The 20872-nt window shown below is 39.9% G+C and overlaps 1 protein-coding gene across 1 annotated transcript in view; it reads right to left on the bottom strand.

The window, feature by feature from the left end:
• MAEL (maelstrom spermatogenic transposon silencer) overlaps positions 1–20609 on the bottom strand; it is a 38881-nt gene extending 18272 nt beyond the window's left edge. Inside the window, exons 1-6 of the mRNA XM_069094535.1 lie at positions 20377–20609; positions 20044–20136; positions 19147–19255; positions 17471–17626; positions 13028–13069; positions 759–883 (exon numbers count right to left, since the gene is read on the bottom strand). Coding sequence (XP_068950636.1) covers positions 759–883; positions 13028–13069; positions 17471–17626; positions 19147–19255; positions 20044–20136; positions 20377–20508 — 657 coding nt within the window. The 5' untranslated portion in view covers positions 20509–20609. The remainder of the gene's footprint in view (positions 1–758; positions 884–13027; positions 13070–17470; positions 17627–19146; positions 19256–20043; positions 20137–20376) is intronic.
• Between the last annotated feature and the right edge of the window lie 263 nt (positions 20610–20872).

Here is a 20872-nt window from a genome sequence, read left to right as displayed (position 1 = left end):
TATTCTGCCTATTCCTATCCCCCAATTATGATTTTTAAATAAACACATTCTCCTCAAATACAAAATGACTCTGAAGGGCTCTTTTCAACCCAAACAATTATCTGGACAGAGAGGCAGCTTATGTCCTAACAGGAGAGATTTAGCTTAGATGAAAGATGACATAAAAAAACTTTAAGTAAAGCAAGGTACAAATATGAGGAAATGGCTATAAGGACAAGGGTATAATATCTTTTTCTTCTGAGATTTGTGCAGTGGAAATATAGTTTTATTTGGAGACTGGGATTCAGACCCGGGGTGGGGAATCTGAGGCCTTGAGGGCACGTGTGGTGCTCTAGGTCCTGAGGAGCAGTACGTTGACTAAATCCAAACTTCACAGAATACAATCTTTTATAGAGGGCTACATGTGGTCTCGAGGCCACAGGTTCCCCACCCCTGATCTAGACTATAAAATTCCTTCTCAATCATGTTATGAAGTATGATGATATACTTAAAGACTCTAAAAGGTACCTCATCATCATATTACAACAATCAGTCAGAATTGAGTAACCTCCTGAAAACTACAAAAGCAACAACTCTAAGAAGGGAAAGGTAAAGAAAACAAATCTGAGACTTTCCCCAAAGGCAACAGAAATTTCAAAGAAAGGGCCTTATGCCTAGCTCTATTGAAAACAATTTAGAATGAATACAATTTAATGAGCTCCAACAGTACACAGTTAAATTGTCTTACAGAGACTAAGAGACCTGCTCCGATAAGTTACCTTGCAGTACACAGGTGGCCAGTTGCTTTGATTTGGAGAAATAAATCGATAAAGGTTCTGTAACACAGTTGCATAGTCATCTCCTGAGTGAAAGTTAGAAATAGGTATCTTGTGACTAGCATCACCTGGTAGAAAAAGATAGAAGAGGTAAAGAAGGAAGAAAAATATGTCAGAATTAGATGATAAAAGTATTACACAAGTACTAAAAGTGTCATCAGTAAGGCTGGAGATGCTAATGATCACCAACACTTCTTTTAAAGGGTCATATGGACAAAGAGGTAATTCTCCAGAATCTAGAGCAAAAACATACTCTCTGCCATGATCTCTGTTTGCCAATTTATAAAAACAATCACAGCTAAAGCTGGATACCTACCCACTTTCAATCTTGAAACAATTATGGCAGCCACCCCCGTAAGTGCTAAAGTTGGATTAATGACTTAAGCCCTCTGAGAAATCCTGTCTCAGACAATATGTGGACTATTCCAGCCTACATGGAGCTTTCCTTTCTCTGAACTCCTACTGAACAGAATTATATTACAGATCAGAGCTCAGCATTTAATTTTTCTCCATTTCATGTATGCCAGGGCTCTCCCCAGACTATGCTATCATTGGTAGCAGAAACCATACCATACTTCTTTTGCTATTTCCAAATAATCTATGTAGAGCTGGTTAAATAATAATCATTGAATAAGTATTTAATTTACTGATAAAAGATCTACTAAAGGCAGCCGGCTATAAAAACCAAAAGCACTGCAAAGGAATAAAGTGATTCTAAATGAAAATCCCCACCCTTGGTAAGATCCATAATCCTCTGGCCTACTTTTTTCTCTCCAACAGTGGTACCAAGATTTACCATGGGAAGAACTTATTATCTTCCATGTCAACAACCTCAAAAGATTTCAGATGTCTGTCCCTGTTTTTCCTTCATTACAGCTCAGTCATCCACAAATGTAAATGCTTCTTTAGCCTAACTGTATACTCTTAGAGGCAACATGTGAATGTGCTATCCATTTTACCAGTTGGTTCTTACTCTGATCTATTTTTTTTTTGCTTTTTTTTTGCGGGGGGAAGATAGGGCAATTGGGGTTTAAGTGACTTGTCCAAGGCCAGATGGATAGTTTTGTGTTAGTTTTGAGGCCACATTTGAACTCAGGACTCCAGGGCTGGTGCTCTATTCACTGCGCCACCTAGCCACCTCATCACTCTGATCTATTTCAAGCTTCAAAGTGCACATTCCCTAATTCTACTGCTACAGGAGTAGATACCATTATTGTCTTAGCTTTCCTCTTCTCACAGTGCAGTCCTTCTATATGCTTGATTATTTTACCTATATTATTATACTATTTTTTGGTGCAACATTACCATACAATTTCACAACTTTAAAAAGTCAAAACTTAGTCAGCAGAGAGGAATTTAAATTGTCATTTACTAGAAACCTTTTTATAGTTTTATGAACCTAGTATCAAGATCAGAAATTGAAAGTACCAAAAGCAATTAAATATACTCCCATTTTATTATCCTCTATTTTTATAGGGACGGGGAACTTGCAGTTTTAAGGTCACACATGGCCCTCTAAGTCCTCAAATGTGGCCCTTCTACCAAATGCAAACTTAAGAGAATAAATCCTTTTATTAATGGGATTTGTTGTGTAAAACTTGAGTAACCAGGCCACAGATTTCCCACCCCTGCTTTAGAATGCAGTCCCAAGATATCTTGTAAAAAAAAAAGTTTGTAAAATAACAGAATCTCCAATAACTTCCTCAAGATAAAGACTGCTTGAAGGTTTAAGCCACAGGAAACCCTCTCCACACAAAAGATGGGGTGGGAGGGAAATGAGGGAGAACTAATATTTAATCTTCTTTTCTTTAGTGTCCTTTAGAACAGGGGTGTTAAACTGCAGGTCTCCCCAGTAAAATATTGCAGGTTAAAATGCAGTATTTGCTTAACAAAATAAATAAAAATACAACATAATATTAATTTATGATTTTCTACTTCAATATTAAGAGGACAAAATGGTTCCAGTTTCTATTTGAGTCTGACACTACTGCTTTAGAAAACTAAAGTCATTTAAGGCGGTAACATACATACTTTAAAAATGTTTTCCTCATTATGTGTTTCAGACAGCAAGGATTTGTCTCAACCAGCGGCAAAAGTACTTCTTGAGTTTAGTTTTAAGGTTCTTTAATTAGCTACAGCTACAAGGTACTAAATTTTAAGCATCTTAGGTTTTTTTTCTCCCAGACTCTCAGAAACTAAACAAAATCAAAATAACTCAATTAAGCAGAATGTTTACTCAGGACATGTTATGTTCAAAGCACTAAGTTAACCATTAATATACCGCGTTTCCCCGATAATAAGACCTATCCCGAAAATAAGCCCTCCCCTTACTGTGTAAGATTCCTCTAAAATAAGCCCTCCCCCCAAAATAAACCCTATTGAGATTGCTACTGTAGTGAAGGTGATCCCCTGCACTACACGCTACATTATGGTACCCTCTGTATGCACCGCCCCCCCCTGAAACACACGCCACGCTCCGAGCTGCATCCAATCAGAGCTGCAGCAGTGAGCGCATCATCCTGTTCTTCCCCAGTGATTTGCTTGCTGGCACATTTTTTTGTTCACATTTACCTGTTTATTAGAATTGCTGTCAATGTTCATTAAAATAAGCCCTCCCCTGAAAATAAGCCCTCTGGTGTTTTTCTGTCCAAAAAAAAATTAATAAGACAGTGTCTTATTATCGGGGAAACACGGTAAAATCAGAATAACAAAAAGTCCCTGACCTCAAGGAACTTACGTCCTATAGGAGGAACAGAACACACATACAGACCAATAAATAGAATGTAATTGAGGTAGGAGAAGGCACTAACAACTGAGCAGATCAGAGGAAGTTCTATACAGGGGGTCACATTTGAGCTAATCCTCTGAAGAATTCGGGGAAGAAGTGAAGAGGAGAGAGTTCATTCTCTTGAGAGATGATGCCTGGTGAAAATTCAAAGGCAATGGTTGGAATGTCAAATTAGGGAGCAGAAAATAACTCAGTTGAGAAGCCATACACAAAGGGGAGAAATCTGAGATAAAGCTAGAAAGGCAGACTAGAGCTTGACTGTGAAGGGCTTTAAATGCCAAGCTAAGGGCTCTCTAGTTTATTCTAGCAAAAGAAGTCTTTGGGTAGAATATTTAAATTCTGTGCAAGTAGGTGGTACTGGGCCTGGAGTCAAGAAGACCTGAGTTCAAATCCAACCTGACTAGCTGTGTGATCTTGGAAAAGTCACTTACCCTGGTTTGCCTCAATTTCCTCATTTGTAAAATGAACCAGAGAAAGAAATGACAAACCTCTCCAGTATCTTTGCCAAGAAAACCCCAAATGGGATCACAAAGAGTTGGATATGACTGAAAATGACTGAATAACAACAATTTAAATGGCTGGTCCTACACCTTAGGAAGACGATTTTGGCTGACAGGGCTGCACAAACCATAAAAGTCTTTACAAGTGAAAGACTTTACATTTCTTCTTATTAGATTTGTCCCGAAAGTCTAACCTGCTGAAATCTTTTTCAGATCTTCATCTGCTACCACTTTCCTGAGCTATCTCCATGCCTTTATCCTTGTGATATAAAAACACTCATCAGCACACAGATCCCTGGGGCACTCTACATGAAACCTCCCACCAAGAAGACACTGAACCATTAAAACTCTTGGAGATGGGAGGCAGGGGGCTCCTTGCCACATAAGAATGGCAAGAAGAAATTTGGCAAATGCTTTGTTAAAATCTAGGAAAATTATGCCTATACCACCTGATCCACCAGCACATTATCCTTGGCTAAGTAGAGAGAAAAAAGGTTAGTCTTCTATGGCCTTTCTTTGATAGCCACCAAGGATTTTTGTCATGATGTTTGCCTTTTCTAGAAGCTCACTGGCTATCCATTAAATAATATTAAAATAATATTCTAGACTAATAGGACACAAAAAAGTGCATCTAGTTTGAAGATTCTGAGTACTTCCTCTTTAAGAAAAGGGGAACAACATTTGTCCTTCTCCAACCTCTCCCCCTCTATTTGTGATTGGTTCAACAATACCACCCATAGTTTTCAGTACCCTAGGGCAGGGTAGAGAAACTGGCTTTAAGGTCTAGGTCCTCTAGGTCCTTACGTGTCTTTTAACTCAATCCAAATTTTACAGAACAAATCTTTTTAATATGTTTTTGTTTTTCTTTTACATTTTTCTTTTAATTTTAAAATGAGCTTATTTAAAATACCAAAGAGTAAAATAAGTTTCAATGAAATAATTCTCCCAGATAGGCACAATTAGAGCATTAGTAAGCCATAAGGGCTAAATTGACAGCTGCTATGCCCGTTATTTAGTTCTAACTTCAGGTGGGGAAACCACCTGACTGGCACCATTACCACATGAGGCTGGTTGGCAAGAGTTTATGGGGGTCGAGTATTCCAGTCTGTTATCAGCTTTTGACAACAGTGCACTGTTTCTGTTTGAAGTGGAATTTGTGAATACTTGCACAGCTCAACAGTATTTTTTAATTGTCTGTTTAACAGCCCATCATATCAAAGAAGACCAAGAGAATGATGAAGGAAGAAAATGAAATTTTTTTTAAATGAGGATTGGGAATTGAATATTATCTTGTTTCTGCTAAAGATAAGATGATTTGCTTGCTTTGTGATGCTGCAATATCAACATTAAAGAAATTCAATGCTCATCAGCATTATAACACTCATAAGGCCCACAAATATTTTAAACTAGAGGGAGAGATGCAAAAAGGTTGCATTACAGAAATTAAAAGATGAAAAGCAAAAGCAAAGACAATTTTTTCAAGCAGCAATAAGACTAGGAAATAATGCCACTGAAGCAACTTATAAAGCAGTTTATGGGGGGAAAGGGAGGAAGGGAAGCCATTCAATGATGTAGAAATTGTGAACCAATGCATTGTAGAAGTTGTAGGATGCTTAGACCCCAATAACATTTCAAAGTACAAACAGCTGCCTCTTTCAAGGAGAACCACAGCTGATGGGCAGCATGAATTAGCCTCCAACTTAACTGAACAACTTCATGCAATACTTCAAAAGGAAAATATACTATTCAATCTCTTTGGATGAATCAACTGATGCTACTGACATGGCGCAGGCCATAATAGATTTTCTTTGCTACAAAGAGTTATGAACAGAACATGGGGAATAGGTATCTTCAACAACTTTCAAGATAAATGTCATGAAGTTGGACTGAATTTAGTAAATTTAGTGAGTGTATGACAGAAAAACATGAAGGGTTTATTGCACAGATTAAAAAAAAACTATTAATGGATTGAGATGCTCTCATTTCTTTTCACTGTATCTTGCATCAGCAAAATCTCTGCTAAAGTTACTGTTTTAAGTGACGCTTTGCAACAAGTTATAAGTATTGTTAACTATATTCCTGCCAATGCAACATGGCATCATCAGTTTCATAACATGCTAAAGTTGAACGATGAGGTATTCAGTGTGGATTTGCCATATCATTTTAAAATGCATTGGCTATCACAGGGACAGGTGTTAGCCAAAATTTTATCTGTGAGAAAGAAACATTTTATGAAGAACAGAATCAGCAATGTGAATTATTGAATGATTTCTATAGGAATGCTGCATTTCTGTGTTGTATCATGTCAAATCAAAACAACTTGAATATATTCCTTTGCAAGGTAAAACTAGCTCTCTCTATATGTATACATATATATATATATATATGTGGCAAAAATCCAAGCGTTTCAAAAAAGCTATCTTTTTTTCAAACACTTCTTCAAAAGGAAATTTAGTATGAACATTTTTCCAAGTTAGCAAAGATCACTGATGAGCAGGATGATATATGTGAATCATATGAAGAATATGCAGCTGTTATTAATTGGAGAATACAATGAAAGGTTCACTGACTTTTAAGAGAATCATGACCTCACACTCAAATGAGCATTTCAGCCTCACCCAGTTGATATCACACTAAGGCACCTAAAGAACTACAGATGGAATTGTTTGAGCTCTTAGCAGATGACATTTTAGTCATTGTTTGATGCTAAGGAAGATCCAATTGAAATATGGAAAAATGCAGTGGAATACCCACGCCTTTAGCAGCACGTCCCAAAAAATGTTTTCTTGCTTTTCAACCACCTATTGCTGTACGTCTACATTCTCCAACCTGACCCAAATCAAGATGCCCTTAAGGTCACAAATGACTTATATCCATCTGGAGGATCAACTAAAACTGCAGACCTTCCTCCTGCAACCAAATATTCAAATGCTTTCCAAAAAAAAGCAGACACAACAAAGTCATTTAAAGGTTAATTTTAAAATTAACAGTTTTCATTTTTTGAAATTATTAAATACACAGTAGTTAAACTTTTACAAAATAATGTACACTTTAAAGTATATCTAGGTGAAGTTTCTTGAATGTAGCCTTACTTGATTACAGCTAAATATGAATGCAGCCTTCCAATATGAAAAGGCTCCCCTTCCCCCCCCCCCCCAGTGTACTTCATCTGTACTTAAACTCAAGGATGACTACCGTTTGTTTAGTCTCCCCACTGGTCTTGGGTTTTAACTTACTTTTCTCAATTTTTGTTCTATCCTCCATGATCTAATGATTAATCTACCTTACAGGAAAAACAAAAAGCAAATTAAGAGCTGACTTTTTCTGCTCTTGTCCATTAGGAGGCTCCCATCTACTCTGGCAAGTTCTGGTCCTTTTTCTGATCCTTTCCTTTGAGCACAGAAGAATTAAAATCTTCTTCACCATGCCCAGGCTTCCTTGCCAACCTCAATTCATTCTGAGCATTAACATTTTTTCTGATGTTGTTCTTACAGTCATGCTTCTACATTCACTGTTTTTTTTTTTTTTTAATAAGCAATCGGGGTTAAGTAACTTGCTCAAGGTTACACGGCCAGTTATTTCTGGGTGTGGTGCTGAGTGTCTGAGCCCGGGATTCAATCTCCAGGTCGTCCCAACACTGGAGCCGGTGCTCTTACTCGCTGAACCACCTGGCCGCCCCTAAGCAATTGGGGTTAAGTTTGCTCAAGGTTACACGGCCAGGTGTTTCTGGGTGGGTGCTAAGTGTCTGAGCCCGGGATTCGATCTCCAGGTCTTCTCAACACTGGAGCCGGTGCTCTTACTCGCTGTGCTACCTGGCCGCCCCTACATTCACTATTCTTTACCTGTTCCCATTATCTGCCTAAGTTTTTTAAAAATACAAGCTGGTTAGCGAGATCCTGGTGCATCCACAATTGTCTTTAGACAGCTCACAACTCCCTCAGTGTCTCCTGGATCTCATTCTTTTTAAAAAAAATTTTTTTTTTTTAGCAATTGGGGTTAAGTAACTTGCTCAAGGTTACACGGCCAGTTATTTCTGGGTGTGGTGCTGAGTGTCTGAGCCTGGGATTCGATCCCCAGGTCATCCCAACACTGGAGCCGGTGCTCTTACTCGCTGTGCTACCTGGCCGCCCCCTGGATCTGATTCTTAAGAAATTCCCAGACTACCAGGACTACCTTTCCCCATGTGATTTCTGAACCCTCTGGGATATGTTCTCCAAAAACTTACAGATGCTTATCAAACTATACCCAGTTTAACTCTAACATAAGCTATAAAATGGAATTGGCCACTTCTCCCCCAAATTTCTCAACATTTCTACTCAACCAATGAGTTCCTCCTTGTCATGCCTCTTCACCAGTTGTTTCCCACATCTTGAAGGTCTTGCCTTCTCACCTCCAACTCTTACCTTTCCCTAGATGGGAGCCCTTTACCAAACCCCTCCCATCTTCCCTCTACTCCCACTGCTAAGGCCTTCCAAGACTCCCTGCCATCTACTCTGTATTCGTCTTGCATGTCTCTATTCATTTGTGTTGTTTCTCCTCCATAGACTATGGGATCTGTGGGGACAGGAACAGTGTTTTTTCCATTCTTTGTATCCCCTGTATTCAGCACAATAGCTAGCATAAAATAAACATTTTAAGTGAGTGATTTTGATTTTTTTTTTAATTTTTTGCCCAGTTTCTGAGAATCTGGGAAAAACTCAGGTGAACAGATTTAGATCAGTCGCTCCACCTTTGCAAAGATGAAAATAAAGCAAACCAGTAAAGTCTTAGCTTTCCATTTTTCTGGCAGAGAGAGAGTGCTCCAGCAGCTAGCTGGGCAATTAAAGCCCTCCATTCCTACTACATAGCCATGCTCACCAAGAGTTTCCTAAACACCTTCTCAGTTTCCTCTTTTGTCCAGGTGGTTTGCTGTCCACTGTAATGATATTATTGCTTCTATCTCAATTAATCTTTACCAACCTTCCCCAGATTCCTATTTCTGGATTTCCTCACATAAATATACTATCCAATTAGCTCTCCTTTACTTACCCTGTTTCTTCTGAATTTCATGTCTCCTTCCTCCCACAGCCATACTTACTGTAGTTCTGAGTTCTTATCACCACAGTACACTAATGGTGAACAAATCTATCTCCTCAGTGTAAGGATCCTTAGTTCATTCTGCTTGTTATATACACACACAAACGCACAAAGCATGTGTAAAGTTGAACCCGTGGAGTCTATCGCTAATGTCTTTCTTGGATTTTGTCTTCTGTCTCTGGTCATGTTTGCTGTCACTCTTCCTAATTACAGTTACTGTCTAAGGTTTGAGCTTTGTAGACACCTACCCATAAGCAGGTTTGCCCTCACCTTTCTCAGTCAAGTCAGATCATCGTTCCTTGGAGGACAAGCAACTACTTCTGTCTCACAACCTCTAGCTCTGTCTGTGGCAAGAATCTCCTATCCAACTGCACTGATTGACCATCGAAATTCAAGCAAAAACAAGTGAGGTGATAAGTTATTTGATCAAAGTAATAGAGGAGAAAAATCTGCAATGGGAAAAAATGAAAGGGAGTCTAACTTATAATTTTTAAACTTATTAAGTGCAAGACAAGTTCAAAGTGACTGTGACAGAAATTAAGGAAGAACCAAATAGCCAAATGTCCCCTACACAAGGTCAGGTTGAAAAAAGGAAATAAAAATTATTACTACTATTCAAATGCACTTATAGATTTAATGCAGCATCATAATGCACCATCAATAATGATGGACTACTTCATATTACTAGATGAAGCTATACTTACTAACACTCAAATAGAAAAAAGTAGGAAAAAGAGAATACTGAATTATAAAAAGAACTGATGAAGGCAGTGTAATATCAGTATTTAAGATTTCTTACCAGATAAAATACGACAGAATAATGAAAAAAGACAATTCTGAAAATGGATGCTACATTCCAATAATTACTAGTTTACTGAGACAATAGGGGCCATCCAATAAACTACCTTTTCTACTCTTATTTTATGCTTCATAATTCCTCTTTAACAACCTTTCCTTTCTTCCTCTTACTCAAGGTAAATCAGAAACTTACGGCTATATTCCCACCCTAACATCTGGAATACTAACAGCCAAATCTCTTCTCCTCCCCCCCCCCCCGCAACAAATCTAGGAAGGGAAGGGATACTTGGGCTGAGGAGAGTAAAACCCCTTAACTGACCTGAGTGTTTCAGCTGACCTCAAACCCAATGGGCTAAACGTTGTCTAGTAGGCATTATCATATGACAAATAATTGAAACAAATAAATTTTTAGCCTATTAAAAATAAGATTTAGATAGAGACAAGATAGCATTTATTAAGTTGGACTGAGGCAGGATCTGGAATCAGAAGGGACCTTGGAGGCTACTAAGCCTTTCATTTATGTAAAGGTGAAGCCACTTGCCCCAGATCTAAAAGCCAAGAAGCAGAAGAGTTGGGTTCTGACTCCAAAGCCCTGGCTCTCTTCACTGTCTTGTCCTCGCTTGTTAGATTAGACCTTAGCTGACATATAATCCCAAGCCAAGTCTGTGCTTAAATTCAACATTCTCCCTCAGAACATAGTGTATGGGGCCTTGTGACTACTACTTTGCCCATTTCTAAGCTGATTTAGAAGTGAAACCAGTGCTCCAGATGAATTCAAATTCAAATTCACAAGCCTGCCAATTTAAAAATCCATCAAAAGAAAATTTCGTATTTCTATATGGACTTCTTTATAATCAAAGGATTAAGTCAAATTAATTGGTCAGAAGGACCAAAATTTTGCTAAGTTAGCCAATATTTGGATGTAATTAATGCTAAGGAAGTCTTAGTTCCATAAGATATCTAGATTTCATAAGATACTCTATTTTTAAAAAGCAATGTGATTAAATTGAACATTTTCATACTCAAGAATATACTTTAAGTGTGTTATAACAGTTTTCATTTCATTTCATTATCCAATTAATTTAAATTTCAGAATTCAAGTAAAAAATCTATTAAGTGGATCTCTAGACAGACTTACATTGCTAAAATTACTAAGTTAAACTGGCATATTTCAAATACATTAGACTGACTCTCTTAATCTACATCAAGCTGTGCCAAAAGAATTCCTTGCTTAATTCAGAGACAACAGAACATGACAAGTACAAATTATATTGAATGTTATGGTTTAGAAACAGCACTTTAGAGTTGACCCTTAAACACAGAAAATGTGGGTGCATTTATACCTGTCCACTACTACATGCAATCTACAGGCACTATGAAATATGTGATTTTCTGTTTAAGGATACAAATGTGTAGTTATTATATAGTTGGAAATGAAATATAAGGCCTGCATAAAAGCAAACAAAATCAATTTAGCACAGGATAGGAAGCTATGCTAAGAGACAACTTTACAGTCGTTGTTACAATGTATCACATAGGGATTTCCATAAAAGCATGTAGACATCATAAAGCTAATTCATGTTAATTTTAAGTGTGCAGAGAGGACAGTTGGGACTTCAGTAGGTGGCAGGCCTACATATAAGTTGTTAAAATATAATAGTATAATATCCGCATTCAGAGAAAGAACTAGAGTCTGAATGCAGACTGAAGCAAACTACTTGCTCTCTCTTTTTTGGTTTTGCTTCCTCTTTCTCATTGTTCACTCCATTGGTTATAATCCTTCTTTACAACCTGACTAATGTTTAATGTAAAGGTATTTACAGATCCTATATTTGATTGCATGCTGCCATGGGTGGGGGGCAGGGGTAGGGGGAGAAAATTTGAAACTCAAGGGATTGTGGAATTGAATGTTGTAAATTAAAAGTAAGTAAATTTAAATATATATATGCATATATATGTGTGTATATATATATAATAGTACAGTCACAGGAGTCTGTATTAAATTTTATTTTTGTGACCTATTAACATGGTAAATTTACCTATATATAAATCTGTGATAACCAATGAAACAGTTCTCAGAGGTGAGCCAGAGACTAATTTAACAAGGTTGTCCACATCCAATATATTCTAAACTGCTGGCAATTTTACAGCACACTCTCAAAATGCCAAATATTGTCTACGAAATATTAGAAATTGCTTCTCCCAAATAAGGTAGTTTATGATAGTATAGTTATAGATTTTTGCTTTTCAAAAACAGAATTTAAGTTTCTCTTCTTCAAGACAAATCTTAAACTCAGAGTATAAAACCTAGCTAATCTGAAAATAAAGTATAAAAGAAATCAAGTAGTTTAATGTAGCTGATTTTATTTTTTTTTAACCTAACAGAAGGGTAAGGAAATGTCTACATTCTACTAGAATTCTTTTTCTCAAACAAAAAAACCCATCTAAGTCTGATAAACCACATAATTACCTATGCTACCAGGCACTACCTCTACCCTTCATTTTACTCTTTTAAAAAAAATAATTACATAGTAATTTCAGTTCCAACAACTTTTTCCCCATTCCTGGCAAAGATTCTTTAAAGACTCTATGCTTTTTAAACTATAAATGCGGATTAAAAAAATACTAGTATCTTCTTGCACTTAAGCAATACAATAGTCTTGCTTTTTTCTTCTTTTCCACAGAAAGCCCTGCTCACTGCCTAGATATGAAAGCTTAAGAATCCTTCAACATTGGCCACAAAGATAACAGTTGGTCCTATTACGTCTAAAGGATGTAAGCCTTGATGCAGACATGATGCAGCCCCCTATTTATCACACAGCATATTTTACTTCAGCATTCCCCCAAAGCAGACAATGTAACAATGTATGTCTATTTGTTACAACCCTACAACAATAAACCCCAGCTCTCCTTCAACTTGCAGTTCCAGTGTAGTTCCCAATGATGAAAAACAAGATTCACTCAAACTCAAGTCTTCCAGACACAATATAGTCTTCATGAGAAGAATTCCAAGTCAGTTCCCACATTCCTTCCCAGACCCTTATACTTACTTGCAGCCTGACAATGAAACCGGAAGCCTCGTGGCACCTCACCTACAATAAATCAGAGAAACAAAGTATTCAATTAACAGAAATCAACACACTGTAGGGATGCTAAAAATAACTAAATTATAATGTGATATTATTAAAACTGGGCAATCTTCACTATTATATCTATTGAAAACTCTTGTTTCATAATCTAACAAGATTCAGTTATGTAGGATATAAAACCCTTTTACTTCAGCATGTAGTCTAGTGCTATTTTATATATAATACACACACACACACACACACATATATATATATATATGTTTCTTTTACAGAAAACAGTCACAGGGAAACTTTTGAGGGAGGAAAAGAGAATAGGTCACCAAACAAGAGTTACCCACTCGTGCTTAACCAACATGCCCAATTAAGCCTGAGAACAGCCCTCCGTTCCTCCATGTTCTAAGACTAATCTGATACCCATCCCCATTCTTCTAATGTACTATCCTCCCTTGGACTCTAACTCCTCTTCCCACCTACCTTCCCACTTCTGTTTCCTTTTGCTGAATCATCATCATCTTCCTCCCACCCATTATATAGTGTTTTTCTCTAGGGCTCTGTGCCAGGTCTTCTACTGTCCACTCCAGATACAATCCTTAATCTTTCTCCTGAGTGTTAATCCTGTATTACTGCCTTCTAAACTTCTCTACCTAAGCATCCCACAGACATGTTAAACTCTCTTTCTCCCCTAAGATCACTTTACCATGCCTATCTCTGTTCAGGTGACTGGACCCAGATGGCTCCAGAAGACAGACTAAGGTTGGGGACTTTGCTCGGCCCTGCCTGGCTTAAATCCCATTCACTTGCAAATCAAGACATCACCTTCTTGATGTCCCTGGTCCTCTTTGAGAATGAAGGAACAACAAGCAGGGTTGGTACCATCTTGGCTTACAAGGTCACAGTCATCCCGACTCTTCACATCCAGCCCATCCCATAGCCAGATCAGTCGCTAAATTCTGTCTGCCCTCTCTACAGTGTCTCTTCCATAAGACCCCTTCTTTCCACCTACAGGCTCTTCTTTCCCCAAGTTCAGGCCCTGATCACTTCTGCAAGAGCCTCCTAATTGGTCTCCCTTCCATCTACCCTCCACAGAGCTGCTAAGTTAACATTCCTAAAGCAGTAGTCTAGCCAGGTTACTCACATGCTCCAAAGGCTTCCATGGCTTCTTATTGTCCCTAGATAAAGAGACAAACTCCTAGCACAGACTTAAAGTGTTTGGTTTCAACTTAGACTGGGAGCACATTGGTCTCCCTCATAACCTCCATTCCAAGAAAATTAGATGATTTCTTATTCTATGTAATGGTCAATTTCCCCTCTTCACTCTCTCGTTTCTCACCCTTACTTCCTCCTGCCTAGAACAGTCACCTTCTGACCTCTGCCTTTTGAAATCCCTATGGTCCGTCAAGAACTGCTCCAAATCCTCCCACGTCTCACCGCTCTGTTTAGCAGTACCTCAAATTACATATTTACTTATGCTCACATGTTGCTTCCCCATTCCATACACCGTAAGCTCCCTGAGGACAGAAACTTCTTTGTGAGAATCACCCTATGACTTTACACAGCACACGGTATAGACTTAGAGAGCTTTCTGAAAACTAAAGCTAGCCTTATTGTCTTTTTTTGTGGCTCTCTTAGCAAGAGATCACACAGAATTTTAAGAGTTGAAGGCATCACTGAGGTCATGTACCCTGACCAATACATGAACCCCAAATCCCTCTGGGACATCCCAACAAGTGGCTGCCTAGCCTCTGCTTGCAGACCTCTAGTGAATAAGGGACTTTCTATATCCCAAGACAAATCATTTTACACAGTCCTAATTGTCAGAATTTCTTTCCTCATGTCAAGCTTACTAAGCTCACTTCAAGGCCACTTCTATCCTTTGCTCTTCCAGGCTAAAAAGGACAAGTCATCCTTCTTTCACACTTTGAAGTCTTGAAGAGAGTTGTCATCATGATTCAAGGGGAAAACTGATATCTTCAGGCAACTGTCTGTGCATGTGCACATTTCTACCTATTTTTCTATTTTGCATTTCTACCTATTTTTCTATATTTCTATTCTACATATTTTTCTCCTTTGACTTTACTTATGTCTCCCTAGTCCTCCCCAAAACCCCATTCCCTTAGTTGCTTCTCTCCAGTCTGTCTCATTCATCTGTCTCTCACTATATCTAGTTAAGCAGCTTGAAGCAGCAGCAAAAAAAAGGCTTGAGGTCACACAAAAGTTTTACATGTAAGGCCTCAAGGAAGGCACAGACATCACAGCAACGTTGCTTGGCACTTGCTGTTTCCTCTGGCTTTGTTACTGTACAGCCTGAATCTGAAGCTAAGACACTGCCCCTGGGCTAGCCGAGCTCTTAGAGGTCTAGTACTCCAAGATCCAGATGTCACCACCTAACTCCAAACTCCTAACCATTTCCTTTTTTCAACTGCTATCAAACATTAACAAAAAAAAGTTCTCAGCTTTTAAGTCAATGAAAATGTATAGACTTGTCAACTCTACCTTTCATTCAAGAAAGCATGTCATCACTCAATTTATTAAGTATCTACCCTACACAAGGCACTGGGCTAGCTACTGTGGAAACAAAGAACATGAAAAATAAGTCTGACTCTCATTCTGCTGGGAGCTATAATATATAAATGGGCAAGTAAAGAAAATTTGAAGAGAGAAAGCACTAATTACTTAGAGGATTAGAAAACCTTTCCTCTGAAATCAGCACCTGAGTTGAGGCTTAAAAAGCTCAACATTCCAAGAGGCAAGGGGAGAGTTCATTCTATGTGTGGGAGACAGCCTGTTCAAAGGACTGCTAACAAGAGAAGGAAATTTGAGAACCAAGCTGCCTAATTTGGCTTGTATATTGAGTCCATGAAGAGGAATGATGTGAAATATGTCTGGAAAAGACCAAGTTTTAAATGGCCTTAAATACCAAGTTGGAAAATGTTATTTCTTCTTGAAGGTAGAATCTCAGGGTTGAAAGAGACTGCCAAGGTCACCCAGCTAACACATTTATTTAAGCCAATATGCGAATTAGAAACCACTCTACAAAACACCCAGAGTGGCCAGCCTTTACAGCAGTAGGGAGCCACTTAAAATTCTTGAACAGGGCAATAATATGGTCAGGTCTTTGCGTTAGATAATTTTCATTGCTGCTGTTTGCCCTTCATTCCTGAAGAGGATCATGAAATCAGGGAGGTGATGGCATGACTTGCAAGTAAATTGGATTCAAGTGAGAGAGGGCTATGGAAAGGCAACAGCCTGAATCAATCCTCTGGAGCCATCTGGGTCCAGTGGCAACGTACAGATCAGATAATTTTGGTAGCCACATAGAGAATAGTATGGAGAGACAGACAAAAAGTATAGAAACCAATTAGGAGACTATTGCAACAGTCCAGGAAAGAAGAGATAAAAAGAGATAAAAACTACAATGATGGTAGTAGCCATGTAAGTGGGAAAAGGGGAGGGATAACAAAAAATATCACGTGGGAAGAACTGGCAACCAAGGGAAGAACTCTAGGTACCTCAGGGGCTATGAAGCTGTATGACTATAAGGATAACGGTTCTAGGAGAAATGAGAGAAGTCTGGGGGTGGGACTGATCTCAGTGTATGCAAAGGAGGCTCCCCATCAGGACGTGGGACTTGAAATGCCTGTGGGTCACTCTGGGAAAGATGATGAACAGGCACCTTGATATGGGATTGGAACATCAGCTTCCTGAAAGTCACAACTCTTAGAACTAAGGAGACCATAAAGAGGGCCCAGGACAGAAGCCAAGGGATCCACATTTAGTGGAGGGAAAGACATGGAAAATGAGCTAACGAAAAAGGCCAAATATGGAGGAGGATAACTAGTCTAAAATGTCATGAACAAAAGGGAGGAAAGTGACTAATATAGGGAAGTAGTCTTACAAGCTACAGACCTTTCTGGTCCTTGGATTTAGGGCCAGAGATCACTGTCAGCCTGCAAGAAAACAATTGCAACTCAGTGGAATGGGAAGTCAAGTTTGGAGGATCTGAGAACTAGATATGAGGTGAAGTAATTTCTCTTGTTTAGACAGGAAAGGGAAAAAAATCACATGGGACAAAAGTTTGAGGGGATTTCAGGGTCAAGTGAAAAGTTTTCTTTTTTAAAGAACTGGAGAGACCTGAAAATGTTTGTAGGCAGCAACAAAGGCCCAGCTAAGGGAGGACTGAAGATGAGGAGGGATCATCAAAGGGGTGAAGTTTGGAATCAAGGGTATAAACAGATAGGTTGACCTTCGCAAAGAAAAAGGCAAATTTCATCATTATCACAATCAGGCTAAACAACACACACACATACACTGTGCTACATTTCAGAGGATTGTCATCTGAACCTAAAAATATACATTTAAGACAGAGTACCTCCTCTCTCTTACCTATTCCATACAGTTACTCACCTGGGTCTATAAACCGGTGAAATTCAGCCACAATTCCTTCCTGAAGTGAATATCTGATACAGCCAATTTCACAAGGGAGGAAGCGCTGTTCACAATGAGGAGGTAGCTCTCCATGGCTAAATATGTTCAAAAAGTAAAAAAAACTTCCAAGTACAGCTGAAAGAATAATATGAGCCAAAAAGTTTAAATTAGTAGATAAGTACCTCAAGTATGCCCTTTCTCCAAAGCTACCACTCTAGGTCTTGATTCAAGTGTTGAACACCTCACTTGTCTTTTTCCTTTCCTTCTAACAACTAACGAAACCCCAGTTCTCTAGATCTCAGCTTATCATTTCCATATAAATGATAAATTTAACAAGCTAAATATTTGATGGGTTTCAAAGATTCCCAAGATGATTAGTCTTGCTGCTGGAGATAACAGTAATTCAACAACTGGAAAGCCAGTTAGACATGAAATAGGGGTTCAAATTTACACAAGCTGAGCTCATAAAATGCCAGAATCTTGCTTTTGAAAGATGTCACTTTCTCAGCTGTCTAAAACTTGTGCCAGGTTATAAGCTACATTCAATGAAAGAGAAGAGATTCGTTATGGAAACAAGGCCTCATCAGGCTAGAACCAGCAAAGAGTAAGTACACTGTAAAAGCTTTTAAAGACAGCTGACATTTTATACAGAGCTTTCAGGCTTATAAAGTCTCACTTGTACGTCATGACCACTTTATGAGGTCCAAGTACTGTAATCATTATTCCTGTTTCACAAATGAGGAAACTGAAGTTTAAGTAGCTTGTTTAGAAACACAGGTGGTTAAGTGTTAGAAACAGATCTCTCCGACCATACTGCTTCTCAACTTTACACCCACTTTCCTGCTTGGGTCCTTACCCTCTCCTCCCCATTGATCTGCAAATCTTGAGGTGGCAAAGGGTGGAAAACACACCTGCTGTACCCTTATTTATCACATCAGTCATACCCCTGTTCAAGTAAAACAATTCCTGAAAGCCAAAGCCTGGACCCTGATACTGCCCTGGACAGAGATGACCAGTGAAAAGGGGGACACACACGGTTGTCAGCAGACCAGAGTACAAATCCTGCCTGTGCTACTCTCATGCCTAGGTGACTTTGGACAAGTCGCTTAATCTCTCTGGGCCTCAGTTTCCTCATCTGTAAAACAAGGGGATTGAACTAGCTAATCTCTAAGGCTCTTCTTGCTCTGTGATCCTAAGAAAGAAAATATAGCTATAATACTTGTTGTGCTATTTCAAGTATCCATCCAGCTTGAATGTATTTAAAGTATAACTATAAATAGGAAGACCTAAGTTCAAATCTGACCTCAGACACTAGTTGTGTGACCTGCACAAGTCACTTAACCTTTGTCTGCCTTAATCCACTGGGGAAGGAAATGGCAAACCACTCCTTGTCAAGAAAACCCCAACCACTGAGTCAGACATGACTGACCAACAACATAAACAGTCTATATCACCTAAGGTTAACAGGAAGAAAGCCCATTATTCTTGTTCATTATCACTTTTCGCTGGAAAAAACTATGGAGTTGTCAATGCATACCCAGTCTGTATTTGCTCAACATCCTTCTTCAAAGTACTTTTAAAATATTTTTACTAATTTATCCACTGGTCTAGATATCTTCTCCTGAAGTACCCAAAATACATTAGCATGACTGTACCCTGATCACTCTTCAAAGACAGGCTTGAGACATCTGGAAGTGAAACATTCGCAGTCTGTACAGGGGGAAGCTGGTTCACTGATTCGAGAAGTGTTGTAGGAACAGGTTTCTAGGTAAGAAGAGACAAGAATTCAAATTAATATATATATATATATATATTCACCCAGCTCCACTATGCAACAAGTCCTGTGCTAGGTGTAGGAATAATATCAAAAGCCTAGCCAAAACATTACTAAAACTTACTCTATATCGACAGCTATGAAACAACATTGATTGAACTGACAAAGAATCTGTAATGACCAGTCAGAGGACAGCAAAACCCAAAAGTTAAAAGTCTTTTAAGAGATACAGGCAGAAATGTTATGACTGGAGGACAGAAAGAAAACAGAAATTAACATCGAAAAAATCCCAAAGTTCTTGACATAAAGCTGTAGCACAATTTTTACTTAGTATTATTAAATGCCTCCAACTTCCAGGCTTACCGACTTACAAACCACACACTCAAGCCTCCTAGGCTTATTACTTTATTTGCTATCATCATCTCTTGCAACTAGCCCTACTTGCATAATTAAAAATGAAACCAACGCGTTCCAGTTTAGAAATTAAGAGCCCAAACCTCAGAGTTCAGTTTGCCTTTAAGGACCCAAGAAACCACCCTTAGTCCGGTCAAGCTCTTTCCCTTACTGACCATGGAGGGTTTCTTAACTGCAGCATCCTAAAAATAACCTCAGGTCAGTGACTATCACCAGACAAACATGGGTAACGTGGACGGGCTTGTTGATTTTTAAAACGAAAAATCAGGAGACCGGCCGTGAAACGGCCATGCTTTCCTCGAGGCAAAGCCCCCTGCCACCCCCCGCCCTGACAGGGGGCTGCTCCTTTACCCCACCGTTTTACCTGCTTCCCAGGTGGCGAAGGGGCCTTCCCCTGAGTTGCTTTCCACTCCCGAGCCATTTCTGCATATTTCTTTTTCTCCTCTTCCCGCAGAAACTGGGGGGCGGGGGAATCGACGGGAGAGAGCGGGGAGAGGGCGGGAGGGGAGAAGGCAAGAAAACGGACAATTACCCCAAACCAACAAGCAAGCACGGCGGGCCTCCCCCTCCCCCCGCCCCCAGGCCGGCTTGGGGTGGGGGTGGGGGCGCAGCCCGCCAACCCCTGCGCGCCCCGCCCGGAGCCCCCTAACCTCCGCCCCGGCTCACGGACATCCCCTTCCCCCCGCCGCCCTCTCACCCCCCACTCGGAGGAGCAGAAGGGGATGGCGTCCGCCACACGGGTGACGGGCAGGCCCCGACGCCGCAGCTCCGGTATCTTCTCCAGCACGAAGAAGTAGTAGGCGTTCCGGCTGGCCCTGCGTTTCGGCATGGCAGGAGGGCGGGCGGGCGGTGAGGCGGGCGGCCGAGCAGGGCAGAAGGCAGCTGACCAGCGCAGCCTCGAGCCAGCGACACCACGGGCCACCAGGCGCCACTCCCGGGCTCCCGCCCTTAGTAACAGCAGAACGCCGGGCCGGCCGCCCCTCTCGGCCAATGGGAAGGCGGCGGCGCGCAGCCCGCCTAGAAGGGCATCGTGTGCGCCGTGGAAGCTGTGCGCACGCGGGCCCGCGGCCCGAGGAAGGCGTTCCAATTGGCTGCGAGAGAGTCGGGGACGGGGCGGAGGCGGGGCGTGAGGGATGAAAAAGGCCGGCCCCTGGCCGCTGGGAGGCACGTGGCCTGGCGAGTTAATTTTGGTG

This window comes from Petaurus breviceps, unplaced genomic scaffold (assembly GCF_028583685.1).
Source record: "Petaurus breviceps papuanus isolate PSGF00001 unplaced genomic scaffold, PetGlider_PUasm1.0 220, whole genome shotgun sequence".
Lineage (NCBI taxonomy): Eukaryota > Metazoa > Chordata > Mammalia > Diprotodontia > Petauridae > Petaurus > Petaurus breviceps.
This window is presented reverse-complemented; position numbering and strand designations above follow the sequence as displayed.